At 33.6% G+C, this 17900-nt stretch overlaps 2 protein-coding genes, 1 long non-coding RNA gene and 1 pseudogene across 5 annotated transcripts; 1 reads left to right on the top strand and 3 right to left on the bottom strand.

Moving 5' to 3' along the window:
* Nucleotides 1-649: 649 nt before the first annotated feature.
* Nucleotides 650-2321, bottom strand: LOC140839796 (UDP-glycosyltransferase 73C5-like; annotated as a pseudogene).
* Nucleotides 2322-4214: 1893 nt separating this feature from the next.
* LOC140837988 (uncharacterized) lies at nucleotides 4215-6843 on the bottom strand. The gene is made up of 2 exons (XR_012119516.1): nucleotides 6586-6843; nucleotides 4215-4548 (listed from the first exon to the last, which is right to left on the bottom strand). It is a non-coding gene; the product is annotated as an uncharacterized lncRNA (long non-coding RNA).
* Nucleotides 6844-10258: 3415 nt separating this feature from the next.
* On the top strand, nucleotides 10259-12104 carry LOC140839794 (UDP-glycosyltransferase 1-like). Its single transcript, XM_073206734.1, has 2 exons — nucleotides 10259-10952; nucleotides 11141-12104. The coding sequence occupies exons 1-2, from the start codon at nucleotides 10329-10331 to the stop codon at nucleotides 11996-11998; spliced, it is 1482 nt and encodes a 493-aa protein (XP_073062835.1). The 5' UTR covers nucleotides 10259-10328; the 3' UTR covers nucleotides 11999-12104.
* Nucleotides 12105-14110: 2006 nt separating this feature from the next.
* Nucleotides 14111-16917, bottom strand: LOC140839795 (probable pectinesterase 15). Of its 3 annotated transcripts, XM_073206737.1 has the most exons (3): nucleotides 16652-16917; nucleotides 16035-16570; nucleotides 14111-15668 (listed from the first exon to the last, which is right to left on the bottom strand). In XM_073206737.1, exons 2-3 carry the CDS (start codon nucleotides 16382-16384, stop codon nucleotides 15485-15487), a joined length of 534 nt encoding a protein of 177 aa, XP_073062838.1. In that variant the 5' UTR covers nucleotides 16385-16570; nucleotides 16652-16917; the 3' UTR covers nucleotides 14111-15484. The 3 variants fall into 3 exon arrangements, 2 of the variants coding, with proteins under 2 accessions (XP_073062838.1, XP_073062837.1); XR_012119792.1 differs by having other exon boundaries at nucleotides 16028-16917; XM_073206736.1 differs by having other exon boundaries at nucleotides 16035-16917.
* Between the last annotated feature and the right edge of the window lie 983 nt (nucleotides 16918-17900).

Below are 17900 nucleotides of genomic sequence, written 5' to 3'. Positions count from 1 at the left end.
TCTATGACTATTATTTTTCTCTTTAATTTCTTTGAAACTCACAAAGCTACACCTTATTACAATCATTTTTTGGATTATTTGTAAATTATTAAGAGCTTAAAATTGAAAAGTATGATATTTTTTGAAATTGCATTTGAAATCTTAGTATTGACCTCCAATTTCTTTCACAAAATTGCACATGGATAAATACAAAAAAAAAGATAGAGCAGTTCGTTTAATTTACATGTTTGGTGGTCATTATATTTTTATTTTTCAATGGTTATGTCATCTATTTTTTCCTTACTTCTAGGATATATATTTAGTGAGATGTTACAATGATAGTAGATAATTGATGTCAAACTATAAATTTGAATTAACATATGTTATATTATTTATATATTATGTATGTCATTTCATCTCAATCTAAATTGTTTTTTTTTTTGTTACTTTCCCTAATATATAGTGTGTGCATGAATAAATATTTTTTTTGAGTTTGTTTCAATCTATATTGCTTTTATTTATGTTTAGTTTATTATCATTTGTTAATAATACAAGTTTTTTATATTGAATATTTAACTTTCTATGTATATTTTTTAATTTGCATCATCTCCATCTCTATAAATTGTAATAGTATCATCAGAAAATAAAGCAGAAGTAGACAGACTTGGCAAGTTCAAATTTTTAGAGCTTAAAACTTTTAATTTCTCTTCTATACAAGGATTGTCTCTTCGCCACTGGTGTCACCAAGATTTGATTTAGCCATAATCTCTTGAATCAAACTCGAAATATTACCATAAGAAGAACCTCCATTGATGGCCTTGTTCGCCATTTCTCCAAGCTCCCTAGCTTTTCTCCTCCTTTCTTCTCCATTTTCCCCTCCATCCATCACCATATCCAAAGCTTTCTTAACATCATCCCTTTTTACCAAAACTCCGACTTTTTCTTCCTCTCCCCACTTGACAGGCGTTTCCACACCAACACTCACTCCAATCTTCAGAACTTCCGTGACCAGTTTCTCGTTGCAAAATTGCTCTGCAAAAAGTGGCCATGTCACCATTGGCACCCCAGCCGAAATCCCTTCGAGCGTCGAGTTCTATCCGGCATGCGTCAAGAATCCTCCGATTGCTTTATGTGAGAGGATCAGGAGTTGGGGGAGCCCATCCCCGGATTATGAGTCCTCTTCCGTTAACCCTTTTTTCAAATCCGTTTTCCAGGATCCATCTCTCCAGTTCACCTGATTTGTCGCCTCCTCCTAATGACCAAATAAAAGGCCTGTTCGATTCATCCAGACCAAGTGCAAGCTCGATCATTTGCGGTGTTATTAGGCGCGATAAGCTCCCGAGACTAGCGTAAATCGCTGATCCGGGCTCATGTAAATCGAGCCATTTTAAGCAATCTTGCTCATCGATGGAAGCTTTGTTTCCTCTGTCGACCAAATCCAAGCTATTTTTGTTGCACAACGAAACAGGGCCAATGCACCAGACATTTTCACCTTTGGCTTTGCTATATTCCTTAACATACTCCGCCTCCAATTCTTGAAAAGTATTCACCACTACCCCGAATGATGTCTTTTCTGCAGCTCTGATTTGATCTGAAACATCTTTTATAACAGACGGGTTCCTATTCGTGGAACCCGTAACCTGGAATTTTCTTAATCTGATCGAATCAGGAAGATTCGGAACCTCGAATAGCTCCGAATCTGAACTCAAGGTATCAAGAATCTTGGACGATACAATATTGTGCGAGCACAAGAGGGAGAAACAGCAAGTTCCATGGAAAACTATTCTAGGAATCTGAAACTTTTCGGCAATTTGAGTAGTCCAGGGCAAACCCATGTCTGAAATCAGGCAGTTCGGCCGAGATTTTAGCTCCTCGAACAATTCTCCCACTTCTTTCTGCAACAAACCAAGGGCTACAAAGAAATTTGAAGCCAAATCCAGTGAGGGAAGGGAATCAAGATTCTCGCACCCTTCCGGTAACCCTGCTTCCGAGGACGGAAACCGGATCCTGAGGAGATGAATTTCCAGGCCTGATTCTTTCGCACGATCAATCGCTGTGCTGAATCTGTTCGCATTGAGGGGCGTGGTGATTATTGTGACAACTACACCTCTCTGTGCCAGTAATTTGGCGATGTCTATCATAGGAATCATGTGCCCCGGAGCCATGAGAGGGAACAGAATGAAGTGGAGCTTGTGGGATTGACTGGCCATGGCAAAAATGGATGAAGATTTTCGAGGATTTGAGCTTGATTATGGCTTGAAGAAGAGAATGGATTCTTGGAAAGTTGTCTCTGTTGTTGGATTGATAATTGTATCAAATTTTCTGGTTTTTTTAAAAATAATTCAATTTTTAAAATCAATTTCAAAAATAATCTAAAAAAAAAGTTTTGCAAAAGTAATATAATCCGTGTTTTGTAAGCGCGGACGTTGCTCACGTGGAGCACGTGAGCAGCGTCCGCGCTTACAAAGCACGGACCATGGGCCAGTTAGCTACGGAATATTTTAGCGACGAATTTCATATAAAAACCGTCGCAATCAACAACGGTTAAACAACCGTCGATAAAATGCATCGGCGACGGTTTTATACAGCTGATTGCCAAAATTTAAGTCAAAAAAATAAAACTCGATAAAATGCATCGGCGACGGTTTTATACAGCTGATTGCCAAAATTTAAGTCAAAAAAATAAAATTTTAATTTAAAAATTAAATTATTTTTTAAAAAAAAACTCCTCCGATATATTTCTCATATTTACATACAAATGACAATGTCAATTAATCGTGAACATACCCTGATTCCAAAATTTTCAATTAATTCAACGGCTTGCATCTTTGCAGCGTGCAATGTGCGCTACAGAAAGAGAATTTGCGCGCTGCGAAAACCACACAAAAAGTCGAAAAAATGAAATTTTAATTTAAAAATTAAATTATATTTTTTAAAAAAACCCTCCGATATATATTTCTCATATTTACAGACAGATGACAATATGCCAATTAATCGTGAACATACCTTGATTCCAAAATTTTCAATTAATTCAACGGTTTACATCTTTGCAGCGTGCAATTTGCGATGCAGAAAGAAAATATGCGCGCTGCGAAAAATCACAAAAAGTCGAAAAAATGAAATTTTGATTTAAAAATTAAATTATTTTAAAAAAATATCCCTCCGATATATTTATCATATTTACAGACAAATGACAATGCCATTTTTTCGATTAATTGAAAATTTTGGAATCAATGTATGTTCGATTAACTGAAAATTTTGGAATTAAGGTATGCTCACGATTAATTGGCATTGTCATTTGTCTGTAAATATCGAAAATATATCGGAGGGGTTTTTTTAAAAAAAATAATTTCATTTTTTTGACTTTTTGTGGTTTTTCGCAGCGCTCAAATTCTCTTTCCGCAGCGCACATTGCACGCTGCAAAGATTCAAGCCGTTGCAATAATTGAAAATTTTGGAATCAGGGTATGGTCACGATTAATTGACATTGTCATTTGTCTGTAAATATGAGAAATATATCAGAGGAGTTTTTTTTAAAAAAGTAATAATTTAATTTTTAAATTAAAATTGTATTTTTTGACATAAATTTTGGCAATCAGCGACGGTTTAAAAACCCGTCGCTATTTGTAGCGACGGTTTTATAAACCGTCGCCGATGCATTTTATCGACGGTTGTTGAACCGTTTCTGATTGCGACGGTTTTATATGAAATCCGTCGCTAACAAAACGCGGATTATATTACGTTTGCAAAACTTTTTTTTTTAGATTATTTTTGAAATTGACTTTAAAAATTGAATTATTTTTAAAAAAAAACCCCAAATTTTCTACTTTTTATTCCATTTATTTATTTGAAAAGAGGTGACATTCTACAAAAAATGTCTATATTCAAATATTATTATTTGGGTTTTTGAAAAAGAAATGCACATAGTAGATAAACTCAATGAATTATGTCCACTCAATTATTATGGATTTCTTATATCACAAAAATTCACTTGAGATAGTCTTATAAATCAATTTTATGAGAAGTATATTTTATTTGAGTTATTCATAAGAAAATATTACTTTTATTATTAAAAAAATATTATCATAGTTGACTCATCTCACAAATAAATATTTATATTCATTTTTTCGATGTAATTTGACAATTACATTTATGACATGTTATAATTTTGAACTTGACAAGGGACAAACAAAACTAATATTATTATTCAAATAAATAAGCCCAAAAAAAAATCATAAGAAACTAGATTTTATTAATAGATAAAGTTTTATAATTGTAACGTACCGTACTTTTACTACTTCAAAATTTGCGAAAAAATTAAAAATTTTCTTAAACATAAAATTTCATATGGTCGTCACTTGTCATTTAACTTAATAATATTAAAATCAACATTCCCAACTAATATTTTCCAACAAATTACTTATTTCAAATCATTTCACATCCAACATAAAACATAATATTTTAAAGTTTTCATAAAACATAAACATAGTGGTCCTCGGGTTTAACCTTCCGCTCAGTCCAAGCCTGCTCCTTGATCGCCACCTCCTGTCTCCTCCTCAACATACTCACCTGCATCGATCAAGTCTAGTGAGTCTAAAGACTCAACACGTATAAACTGGAATAACGAGTACTACATAATAAAATCGCATGCAACTTAAAAATAGAACATACATAACTTGAAACTTGAACTTGCATAATAAACTTGAAACTTGCATAATAAACTTGAAACTTTTATAATAACCTTAAAACTTGAACATACATACTTTGAAACTTGAACTTGAATAATAGTTTGAACTTTGCATAATAACTTTGAACTTTGCATAATGACTTTGAACATACGTACATACATACTATGACGTGCCACCATCATAAACTTTCATAAACATACTGCATACTTGAACATACTTGAACATACGTAACTTCATCATTTTCGTAGAGGATGTTTCAAAGCAAGTGACCCTTAACATAATAAATATCTGATCAGACAAACCACAGTACTGGACTGACAGGGACGTATCCACTGCCACATACATGAGATCCATGTTCATAATTTAACAGGCCAGTTGATCCACGTTCATAATTTAACGCTTCACAACCACGATCTAACCCGTTCATAATTTAACGGGCGAATTGGTCCCCGTTTATAATTTAACGTTTTCCAATCCTAACTTCAAACCCGTTCATAATTTAACGGGGTGGAGAGGTCCTCGGCCACGTTCACCGACTTCCAAACCTATTCACTTTTGGTCAAAAACATTTAGCATACCTCAAAAACTTCAAATATTTTCTTTGCACGTCATACATACTTACTTGACGCTGAGGGATTCGTTGGATGTCAATCGTGTCGTTGCTGCAACATACTAACATGAATTCATAAGCTTAACGTGTACAACTTAAACGTAAAAGTCATGCTTAATCTCAAGCTAAATAAATTCTTAGAACATTCTATAATTTCTCACCACTTGACCTTGTAAAATATCAATGTTAAATCATAGCATAAAACCTCAAACCAAACCTTAAGTGATAAAATATTTATCCCAAAAACTGAAGCTACACGGACCCCGTACCCAGGTCAGGCCCCGGGTCCGTGTAGGTACTGCCTCATGTGTGTCATGTAAAAGAAGGGGCACGGACCCCGTCCCTAGGTCCGTGTAGGGGTCCGTGTCTGTGCGTTTAAATATGTGTCGAAGAAATGAGAAGGCACGAACCCCGTGCTAACCTCCGTGTCCGTGTCCGTCTGCCCAACGAATTATTTGATGAAAATTTTATGACATGTCTATTCTCCCAATTAACAAATAATGCATCAAGATTCAACACTATGAGACCATTCTAGGACACCATAACAATGAACTAAACTTTTATAATCACCCTACAATTTATACGACCCAAAAATACTGTCATTTATATTAAAGTTTATTTCTTACGACTTCTTAATAATTCAAGCTCTTAACGACATTAATCGAAACCTCAAAAATACTCTAAACATCATTACTAACTTTCTTATATGCAGCAACGATCACCCATCGATCCCCAACAAAGCCTGCAACATAAAAACTTCAAGAATACATTAAAATTCATAACTTTCTTGAAACACGATTTGAGCAGTCATACGAAAAACATCATAACTCACTCGTTTTTAATCTAAATAACTCGAATTTTATATCAAATCAAACGTATCGAAAAGATCTACGTTTTTGTAGTTGAAAGTTTTCTCAAAATATATACCGAAAAATTGCAGTTTTCGAAAGAATATCAAAACATGAGTTTTCGGATTTAATTTGAGCAGTCATACTAAAAACACCATAACTCACTCGTTCTTTATCCAAATAACTCTAATTTTATATCAAATCGAACGTATCAAAAATATCTACGTTTTTGTAGTCGAAAGTTTTCTCAAAATATGTACCGAAAAATGGCAGTTTTCGAAAGAACATCAAAACAGGAATTTTCGGATCTAATTTTTGTTCAAAACATATTCAATACATTTCTTGCTCAAACTTCTACATCATATATACATTTTTATGCTTAAAAACAACTCAACACATAATATGATATGATCGATGCAGCAAGAACAGATTATACGTGCTTTTTGATATTTAAAAATACCGTAACGACGATGCCGAAGCGGAGACGATACGAGAGACGATCCGGGACGAACTTGGCTCAGTTTTTTTCAAAGAAAACTTACTAAATATATGCTGGAAATTTCAGAAAACATCAGCTCGATGAAGGGGAAAGGGAAGAGGAGAAAAAGGGAGAGAAGAATTGATAGGTAGGAGTTTTAAAAACATTTCATTCCTATAGTCAAAAGAGACAATATATGAAATGTGTTTTGTGTGTATATGATGTACGTGTGTGAGTGTATATATATATAATTGAATATATGTGTGAGTGATGTGGAGATTATTGGCACAAGAGTTTAAAACAAAATTCTCTTCTCCTTTAGTCAAATAAAATAATAGAATTGTGTGGGTGTGTGTGATATACGTGTATGTTTGAGTCAACATGTGTGAGTTACGTGAAGAATTTGGTAAAGTGTTAGTTAGTGTTTAATTAGGGAATTAAAAAGTTTAATCATTCCATTATAATTGCTAATCAAGATGCTAATTAAATGTTAATTAAAAATCTAACTCAATTAACAATTTAAATAAAATACTATCTCTACAAATTTTTAAATAAAAATCTTAATTTAAAATTAGCATATACATGTGCTAAATCTTTAAAAGTTTGCAACTCACAAGAATTACCTAATATTTAAATTAGGCTATAAATTGATAAAACTTAATAAATTATTTAAAATACCCCATCCTTAATTTAAAAATAATTACCACATTAAAATTTACTAAAAATCGTCCCGGTCTCCTTTTCTCGATCTCGCCTCGAATAATCGTCTGAAACATAAAACTCAAGAAACATTTTAACATACATTAAATAAACATAAATAATTAAAATAATAAATTTCATAAATTAAATGAAAGTATGCATTAAAATCATAAAATACATAAGGAATTTAATAACTTGCACGCACGTGGTTCATATAGACTTAAAATTTTCGGGACTTCACAACAATACTAGCGAATGAGTAATCCGCACAAAGAGAGATATCACAACTTAGAAAGTACTATCCTACTAACTTCATTAAAATTTTCAATCACTAATCAAATCAGAAATAGACAAATGATTAAAGTCTTTAATATTTATTGTTCAACTCGCAACCCTGAACTTGATCTTCTCCCGGACTTCGTCCACTGTCTCCGAAACCTCTTGAAATATTCTTTGATTTCTCTCCAACCATATAGACCAAAACGTACAATGTATCATAACGTGCCAGAAGGTCATGAATTTTCTGCTTGGAACTCCTCCCGGCTCCATGACGGTCATATCTACAGCCCTCCTCGGAAATACCCACTGAAAACCCAACTCTAGCAAAACTTTTGTCCAAATATCTTTTGAAAAAGAGCAATGCACCAACAAGTGATCCTGATTTTCTTCGTGCTTCTGACATAAAGTGCACCAATGCGGATATAACATACATAGAGGCCACCTTCTTTGCATCGAGTCACAAGTGGGTAGTTTCCCCAGAGCCACAATCTACGTGAAAACTGAACTTTACGAAAGATTGGTACTTTCCAGGTATTTTCAAAGTAAGGAAAATAAGGGAAAGATGTAAAAGAAAAGAAGGAATTATAAAAGGTTCAAACAGAGAACAGACCTGAATGGTCTCCCACCCAGACTCTAAAATCCCCCACACCCCTATGTAATCTAACCTTGTCTGAACCCCTAAAAGGTTAGCGAACTCACTCACTTCGACCTCATTTAAATACCTTCTTAAACGGATCCCAATGAAATATAGGATTGAGTCCACTAGTGTGCGCTACCAAAAAGCTATTAAAAGATCTTATTTGTAAAAAATTTGCACGAGGATTAATGTGAATATAAATTAATTAGTCAATTTTAAATAATATTAGTTTTTTAGGCAAAACTTATGTGAGACGATCTCTTGGATCATATTTTATGATACAGATCTTTTATTTAGATCGTCAATGAAAAAATATTAATTTTTATGCTAAAAGTATTACTTTTTATTGTGAATATCGATATGGTTGACCCGTCTCACAGATAAAGATTCGTGAGACCTTCTCACAGATAAAGATTCGTGAGACCGTCTCACAAGATACCTACTCTAGTTTCTAATAGTGAAAATTTTCTAAAATACGTGATCTTACTTTTTTATTTATTACAGTACCCAATAAGTACGCAATACATACCATAATTTTTCTAAAAAATATTTTTTTTAGAAACAAATTAAAAATATATTTAGTAAAAACATTGTTTTATTTCCTTATGAGTAGTCAGCTCCAAAACTTCTAGTCGTAACAAAAGTTCAAGTATACGTTTCAATTATATTTAAAATTTAAGAAAAATATGATATTCTGATAATTATAATATATTTTCAATTTATTGATATAAATGATAACAAAGAATTATAGGATAGGGATTTTAGAAAAAATAATATTCTCAAAATTATTAAGCATGCATCCCTTTCTCTCACTAGAGAACAAGAGATCACAGCAAATTTTGGTTTATTTCTATTGTACACATGTTGCAGAAGCAGTTCACGTAACTGGCGTCTGCAGACTTCGCTTTCAAGATTGCAAATTTTTAATATATTTTGGCTTAAAGTTTTTTAAAAAAAAATTACTTTAACTCCTCACACTTAAATTTAAATTTGTATCAAACATCTATAAAAAAAAATCATGTGTTTATATTCTCTGATCCACAACAAAATTTGTTTGTATTCCTTGAGCTCATGCGCCTTTTCGCAAATGAAAACGAGTACAAAATATTAAAAATAAAGTATTAATATATGATATTTGAGTACTAACTATTTTAGATCTGATACTAATATATGATTTTTGAGTACACAAAAACGTAAAACAAATACTGAGCGAACTTCATCAAGAACAAACTTGAGAGAGAACTAGAGTTTCTCTTGAGAAGGAAAGGAGGATTGGGCAGCCTGTTTTTGAAATGTTGTAGGCTTTATTATATTATTTATGGATGTGCCTAGTTATTAAAACCCATTAAAATAATTAAACAGAAACAAGCCGTATTTAATTTTTGAGAGGACTAAATTATTAAATTGGTCAATTTGGAACGTCATAAAAAAACAACAAGAACAAACAAAAACTCTATTGTAAGCGCTTACGTGAGAAATTTACAAAAGAATTTTGATGGATAGACACTTGTTTTTTTTCTTAAATATGTGAATTCTTTCATATATAAAAACATTTTAGTTTCGAAGAACTGAAGCATAATTACTCAAACTATTAGCTTTAATAAATTATAAATGAGTAAGTCTCATTCACAAAAAACAAAAACTTGTGTGAGACGGTCTCACGGATCGTATTTATGAGACAGATCTCTTATTTAGGTCATCCATGAAAAAGTATTACTTTTTATACTAAGAGTATTACTTTTTAGAGTTAATCTCATGTGAGACCGTCTCACGTATCATAATTTGTGATACGGGTCAACTCTATCTATATTCACAATAAAAAGTAGTACTCTTGGCATAAAAAATAATATTTTTTCATGGATGACCCAAAAAAGAGATCCGTCTCACAAATACGACCCGTGAGACCGTCTCACACAAGTTTTTGTCTATTTTTTATTGTGAATATGAGTAGAATTAACTCGTCTAACATATTATGATCCATGAGATGATCTCACATGACACTCACTCTTCACAAAAATAATAATAATAATTTTATCCTTTGAAGTAGAATAAGTTTGTAGTATACTTATTTCTACCACCTTCATACTGGAGAACTCGGAAAACCGTGTCAATGGAGGTCATACAACCAGAGCACCTGAACTTCCTTTCGATACCTTTGATGGCCCCCGGCCACGTGATTCCAATGATAGACATGGCCAAGATGCTGGCCAGACAAGGCGTTAACATAACAATCATGCTCACCCCACTGAATTTCGATCGATTCAGTTCAGTGGTAAATCGAGCTGCCATGTCCGGATTACCAATCAGGCTTCTCCAAATTAGGTTTCCGTCCGAGGAAGCTGGACTGCCGGCGGGATGCGAAAGCACCGATACTCTCCCTTCTTACCAACTAATCCACAATTTCTTCGTCGCTATCACACTCTTGCAGGCGATTGTTGAAGAAAAATTGGAAGAAATGAACCCCATTCCTAGCTGCGTAATCTGCGACAAACATCTGCCGTGGATGGCGAAGACGTGTGAGAAATTTGAGATTCCGAGGATTGCTTTTGATGGGATGAGCTGTTTTACCCAGATGGTGATGCATAATTTGTATCTTTCGAAGATTCACGAAACTGTTCCTGAAACAGTGCCATTTGTCGTGCCTGGTTTGCCGGATGAAGTTGAGTTCACAAAGCTTCAGCTTCCGGGATTGTTTAACCCAAGATCCATTGATTTTGTCGGGTTTCGAGAACAGGTTAGGCAGTAAAAATCCATTTTCATCCTGATTTCGATTCATGTTTGTTTTAAGAAATTTATATTTTATGTAAATATTTATGTATAAGAATGTGAATCTTACAAGATTTAATTTTTATACCTTGATGTTATCACACATTGATCACAAATATCACTCAAATTGTATTAATTGTGAAACAAATAATACAGGTGAGAATAACAGAGTCACAGGCATATGGAGTGGTGGTGAACAGCTTTGAAGAGCTAGAAAAAGGATATGTGGACGAGTTTAAAAAGATTAGAGGCGGTAAAGTTTGGTGTATAGGGCCGTTATCCCTTTCAAGTGATGACAATTTAGACAGGGCGGAGAGAGGTAATCAAGCCTCCATTGATGCAGCTCGGTGCTTGAAATGGCTTGACAGTAGGCCGCCAGGTTCTGTAGTTTACGCCTGTCTCGGAAGCCTTGCGCGCCTTTCGGCTCCACAGTTTCTTGAACTTGCTTTGGGGCTGGAAGCATCGAATCACCCTTTCATTCTGGTCGTAAATATTGGATCAGAATGCGAAGAAATCGATAAGTGGATTTCGGATGAAGGGTTCGAGGAAAGAACGGGAGACCGGTGCCTTTTGATTCGGGGTTGGGCTCCACAGGTGCTGATTCTATCCCACCCTGCAGTGGGAGGATTCTTGACGCACTGTGGATGGAACTCGACTCTGGAAAGTGTTTGTGCCGGTTTGCCAATGGTTACATTTCCGTTGTTTGGTGAGCAGTTTTTGAATGAAAAGTTAGTCGTGCAGGTTTTGAAGATGGGAGTTGGAGTCGGAGCTCGAGTCTCTGTCCATTTGGGGGAGAAAGAAAAGCCGGAGGCCAGGGTGACGAGGGACAGAATTCAGGCCGCGGTCGAGAAGGTAATGGATCAAGGAGAAGAGGGATGTGAAAGGAGGAGAACGGCACAAGAGCTTGGAATAATGGCGAAAAGATCGGTTGAAGATGGAGGATCGTCTTGCTTAAACATCAAGTTGTTGATCCAAGATATTGCAAAATTGACCGAACATAAGAAATTCGTGTAGTGATATTATCTATCTATAGTCATCCAATGTGATTCATCAGATTTTCTGTTTGTTATATGTCATTGTAAGTGTTCGTTCTAAAATGATCAGTTACATGTTCAGTCAACTTTGGACAACGTTCTTTTCCAATGTAAATGAATCCAGTTTTGCATGGATTGGTCTGTGCGAATCTATTTTCTTAGGAAAGGACGTTGTTCTCATTTGATTCGTTTCAAATCTTTGGCCATAATTCGAACCATCCAGAGAACAAAGGGTATATTTGGAGTTTGATTTTACATATTCTAAACCACATTTACCTTATATAAACGACTTTTTAAATAACTAATGTTGCACGTAATATCAATTATGTTATAAAAATTAAAAAAAAATGCTTTTCTAAAAAAAATGAATCATTTTGTTATTTATCCGGACTTAATTTCTTGTCATATTAAACGATTTATAAGAACTTATATAACTTACTTTCAAAATTATTTCCCAAATTAAAATTCAACCAGTTGATTTTATGTTATATAATACATTGTAATGAACATAATATATAGAACAAAATGAACTGAAACAATTTTTTTTAAATATATATTCAAACACCACATATAAAATACAATAACCTAAAAATCAACCAAATTATGGATTTTATCAATGTCATAATCTAAAAAAAACGAAGCATATTAAAGACAAATAATTATCAATTGAAAATTACTGTGAGTAACTCATAAAAATAATATTAAAACAAATGAAATAGTAATATTGATAGTAAAATATAACTTATAATATTTAATTTAATCTCCTAAAGAATTAAAATTCAAACAGTTGAGTTTATGTTATATAATACATTGTAATGAACATAATATATAGAACAAAATGAACTGAAACAATTTTTTTTAAAAAATTATATATTCAAACACCACATATAAAATACAATAACCTAAAAATTAACCAAATTATGAATTTTATCAATGTCATAATCTGAAGAAAAAAAAAACGAAGCATGTTAAGAGTAGAAAGTTAAAAAACACAAAACCATAACCATAAAATGTGGTTAATTAGTATTAATTTTTAATTAATATACTAAGTGACATAAGTAAACATGTAAAAAGTAATTATGTTCATTCACAATTGAAAAACTTTTCAAGTATCCACACTTTATATATATATATATATATATATATATATATATATATATATATATATATATATATATATATATATATATATATATAGATATAGATTTATAATGAAAAAAAAAGAAAAGAGTAGAAAGTCAAAAACACAAAATCATAACCATAAAATGTGGTTAATTAGTGTTAATTATTAATAATAAACTAAGTGTGAAATTACACATATGTTACTTGATAATGAACATAAGTAAAAATGTAAAGGGTAATTATGTCCACTCATAAAAATAATATTAAAACAAATGAAATAGTAATATTGATAGTAAAATATAACTTATAATATTAAATTTAATCTCCTAAAGAATTTTTTTTATTTTTTATTTTTATAATTCTGTATCATAGATAATAAATTTTATATATCGATCTTTCATAGACTAACATTGATGACTATTAATTTCTTGTTAAATAAGTTTTAAAATAATAAATAAATCAATATATGTAGTATAAAGATGAGTTATTTGATAAAATTAATAATTAAAATTAGGATAAAACATTTAAATGTACGTAGTATAAAGATGAGTTATTTGATAAAATTAATATAGGAGTTATATTCTATTATTGAAGTGTGTATAAAAAGTTTGATAAAATTAATAATTAAAAGGATAAAACATTTAAATGTAGTATAAAGATGAGTTATTTGATAAAATTAATATAAGAGTTACATTCTATTATTGAAGTGTGTATAAAAGACTAATGTTGTCATTGCACAATTGGAAAACAATGTCCTATATAGATTTATTAATGAGAATAAGTTATATGTTTGTTTTTCTAGTTAAAAAATAATAAAATATATTATAAGATTGTTATTGTAGCTCCCTCACCCATAACACCTACATTAAACAATACCAACGTGCAATAATCAACTTAAATAAATCATAATCAAAGTAATCATAAAATTAATGGAAAATAACATGACCTAAATATTCATGTCATCTCATCATGAACCTGAATAACAATACATTACAACCATATCAAATATGTATCTCAACTCATATATAAATAACAACAACAAAATAAACCTCGAAGAATCTCCCCTAAAGGCATCAATATCATCTAGCCACTGTCGACTCCTCTAGCCCATCTAACTTGAGACCTACCCCATAGAATAGGGTAGGGTGTTCAAGATAAAACAAATATGTGAGCGATAAGTCCCTCAATATGTAATGTGTAAGTATACAAACATATATGTACATGCATGTAACATGAACTTGGTGATATGGGGAAAACTCATTACACTCTATATCTGGTTGTCGAGTGTGTAGCAAGCTGTTGTGCCAAGTCAGTTGGTGACTTCCACACTCAAATGAGATCTTGAACCTGCAATATCCAATGTCATTTTAGGACGCGGGTCCGTCGAATCATTTAGTGGTTCACGATATCATATTATCATGAAATAGGGTTGAGCGACCCTAACTAGATCAATACTTATCTCAAGGAATGTGTTGGTTCAACATAATATATGACTCCAAACAATGTATCCCGGTTCGCGGAAACTATTCGTCATGCTTGAAAGTCGGGACTGGATATCCATCATGTGGAAATCCCATTTCCCTGTAGTGAAGTAGGACTGCCATATAGTTCCATCCTAGAGTGACATATATGAACTTGAACGTGAACTTGAACAACTAAGAACTAGCTAGGTTGAGTTAGGTACAAGTCTTAATCTTCATGATATTGGTCGCTGCAGAAAAGATCATTGCGGATGGAATTCAACTATTGAGGGAGCATGCTCAGGGGTGCCAATGACAACATGGCCCATGTTTGCCGAGCATTTCTTGAATGAGAAGCTTGTTGTGGAGATTTTGAAGATCGGGGTTCGACCATTCGAGTAGGGGTCGAAATCCCTGTCAGATGGGGCGAAGAAGAGAAAGTTGGAATGACCGTAGTGAAATAACAGGTTCAGAATGCTGTTAAATTGTTGATGAATGGAAAAGAAGAAGGTGAAAAGATAAGAAAGAGGGCAGAAGAAAGTAGGATTTGGGCCATGGGAACAATGGAAGCTGATGGATAATCTCACTACAGTATATCGGGTTTGATTCAGGATATCATGGAGAAATCATACCAAAATGGAGCTCAATCTTAAAGGACTGTTCTTTCTTGAATTTGCAAGCCATACTTAATATAAAAAAATCCTGAATCAATCCCTGATTTTAATTATCATGATTAACAAATTGTATCGAGATAATAAATATTACGAGGTTAATCAGCCAAATAATTTTGTAGACTACCACACTTAACCCCCCAAAAAAAAGAAATGAAGAAGTACTAGTCAACAGTAGTGATTAGTAAATTTCAACAAATCTATGGTTTTGAATCATCGAGAATATGAATTCGATGAGAATTTTTTGGTAGTAGAAACTAGCCAGTCTTCTCCATCGATGTATGAAATATGAAGGTATGGAGCTACTTCATCTTGCTTCAACTGCTTCGCGTAAGCCACGCGATGAGCAGAGTTGGCTCCCATCCCGTAGCACTCGTATTCACCGAAGTTGAACTTCCTAGTAGAAAAAGAAAAAGAAGAAGTTACGATATATGTAGAAAGCTTAGAGCGTTGGATAAGAGAACTGTAAACTGAATTATTAGCTATATTCAATAGATTCTGATGCAACAATCCTTACAACCAAAAGACAAATTTGGCTAGGAGCTCAGTAAAGAAGATCCGTCCGAATTGGCTTTCCCAGAGACTCACTCATTCACATTCATTTAGAAAATGATTGATTCAATAGTTAGAAAAGGCCATTGGACAGCTTGGCACATCCATACATACTTATCCCACCATCGTCCATCGGGTATCGGCTAATGAACGATGAGTCAGTAAAAAATATGCATATAATGAGCAAAAAAGGATTATGTCAACTACAGACTGATCTTTAGAGGCGTCGTTCCAATTGTTCCAGCCTTCGGCAGCGACAACGCCAGACATGTTGGTTTCGGCGAAAACTACGGTAGCATAGTGCCCCCAAGCTCTTCCCAGCCACACTTTTCCAGTGCCATTGATGGTGCAGTTCACAAAAGAGAAGCCTGCTTCTTCTTTCGATGAATCTCTGCCCTGAGCAGTGATGGAGCCACTGATCCCACCAGATGATACTTCCTTCGCCACAGAACTAAGGGTGCAATCCTGCAGTGTTTTTCGAAAAACTTTCCAGTTATCGGAAAGGAATAGGGAATTTTTTATGCGCAATCCCACATCAAGTATCAGCAACATTTGTAGCATTGTACGCGACGATACTATACGGGTTATGGAAAAAATAGGAAATTGGGAGAAAATATGGCCATAGTGGAGCTATAAGCTGTCCCTCCAGTGGAATGAGCCGTGTCATTCCAGGATATAAAAGTTTTGAGGTACCCTTGTCCTTGAATTATCAAATTTGTCTTGTTAGAACTAACTACAACTTTTTCCCTGTAACATAGTCACTTAAGTTTAAAACATCTCAATGTTAGTGGGAAAAATATGCATGTTGAGGACATATAATGACTTGACCTACAAGTGCCTTTATCGATCATGATGAGTGATCTAGTGGAGCTGAAATCCGGCAGGGCGTTTACTGCTTTTTGCACGCTGCTATAATTCGCGCAACCCTTTAAATCAACGGTGATAACGAGGGTAATGTTGTATGACTGCACCAGATCAGATTTCCATGAGTTGTAGTTGCATGAGCTCTTAGGCCTTCTGCGATGATGACCATGTCTTCTGAAAATGAGATTTTCAAGAATGGAGTAGTCGTTTGAGCTGATTTTTTCAGCCACCCTTTTTTCATTCCATATCGATTTATGTTAAAAAAAAAAAAAAAAAACAACTGAATTTCATATTAAACTCGATAGAATATGATGTTAATTCTCACGCCTAACGGGATCGTAAAGTCCGAAACTTGCAATTGATGGTAATGGTTTCACGTAAGAGGCAAGAAAAGTAAGATGATGACTCATCTGGCCATTGATGTTTTGTGTTAAGTGGAGAGATGATTACATTTAATTCTTTTTATGGGAACAAAGGTGAAAAGAAGAGGATATGAGCAGCCAATGGGGGATTGAATAAGTCATACGCTAAGCCATGTTCTATTCGATGCTTTCTTTCGAGTGGTCTCATGATGAATGGGAATTATGGTGTCCGTGTATATTAAGAACATGGTGTTTCGGAGAGTTCAAACGGATACGTGAAAGAGACTTTTAACATAAAATATATACTTTTTGCCGAGCAAATTTAATAACATCTAATAATTTGATCAACATAGTTTAATTTTTCTGATAGATGTTACCACCAGAAGTTCACGCCACCCCGCTTATTAGGGAAATAAATTCAAATTTAATGATTATTCTAACATGGAGAACCCATTTCAGTGAGAGTGAGGGTAGTTAATTTATGACGATCTGACAAAGCTGATTTGCTTTTCAAACTTCAGAAGTAAAGAATTCAATGGGTATTTTGATAATTGATTCTACTAATATATCTGTCATTGCCCATATTTGACCATATTCCAATAATTTTATTAACTTTTCCCACGCAAAACCTCAAATCCTAGAGCTATATTAGACCCAAACTAATCCACACCAGTCGAGTCAGATCAAATCTAGCGTCGATGAAGTTTCCTATACCTTTCATTCACAGTACTCGAAACTGGATCTTACTCAGAGATTCAACCTAGAACCAACATGCAATTGATGTCCCGAAAAGTATATACGGTGTGATGTACACGATAAACTGAGCCAATGTAAAAGAGAGCGAAGTTTCA

The sequence above is a fragment of the Primulina eburnea genome, chromosome 8 (genome assembly GCF_022965805.1).
Source record: "Primulina eburnea isolate SZY01 chromosome 8, ASM2296580v1, whole genome shotgun sequence".
Taxonomy (NCBI): domain Eukaryota; kingdom Viridiplantae; phylum Streptophyta; class Magnoliopsida; order Lamiales; family Gesneriaceae; genus Primulina; species Primulina eburnea.
This window is presented reverse-complemented; position numbering and strand designations above follow the sequence as displayed.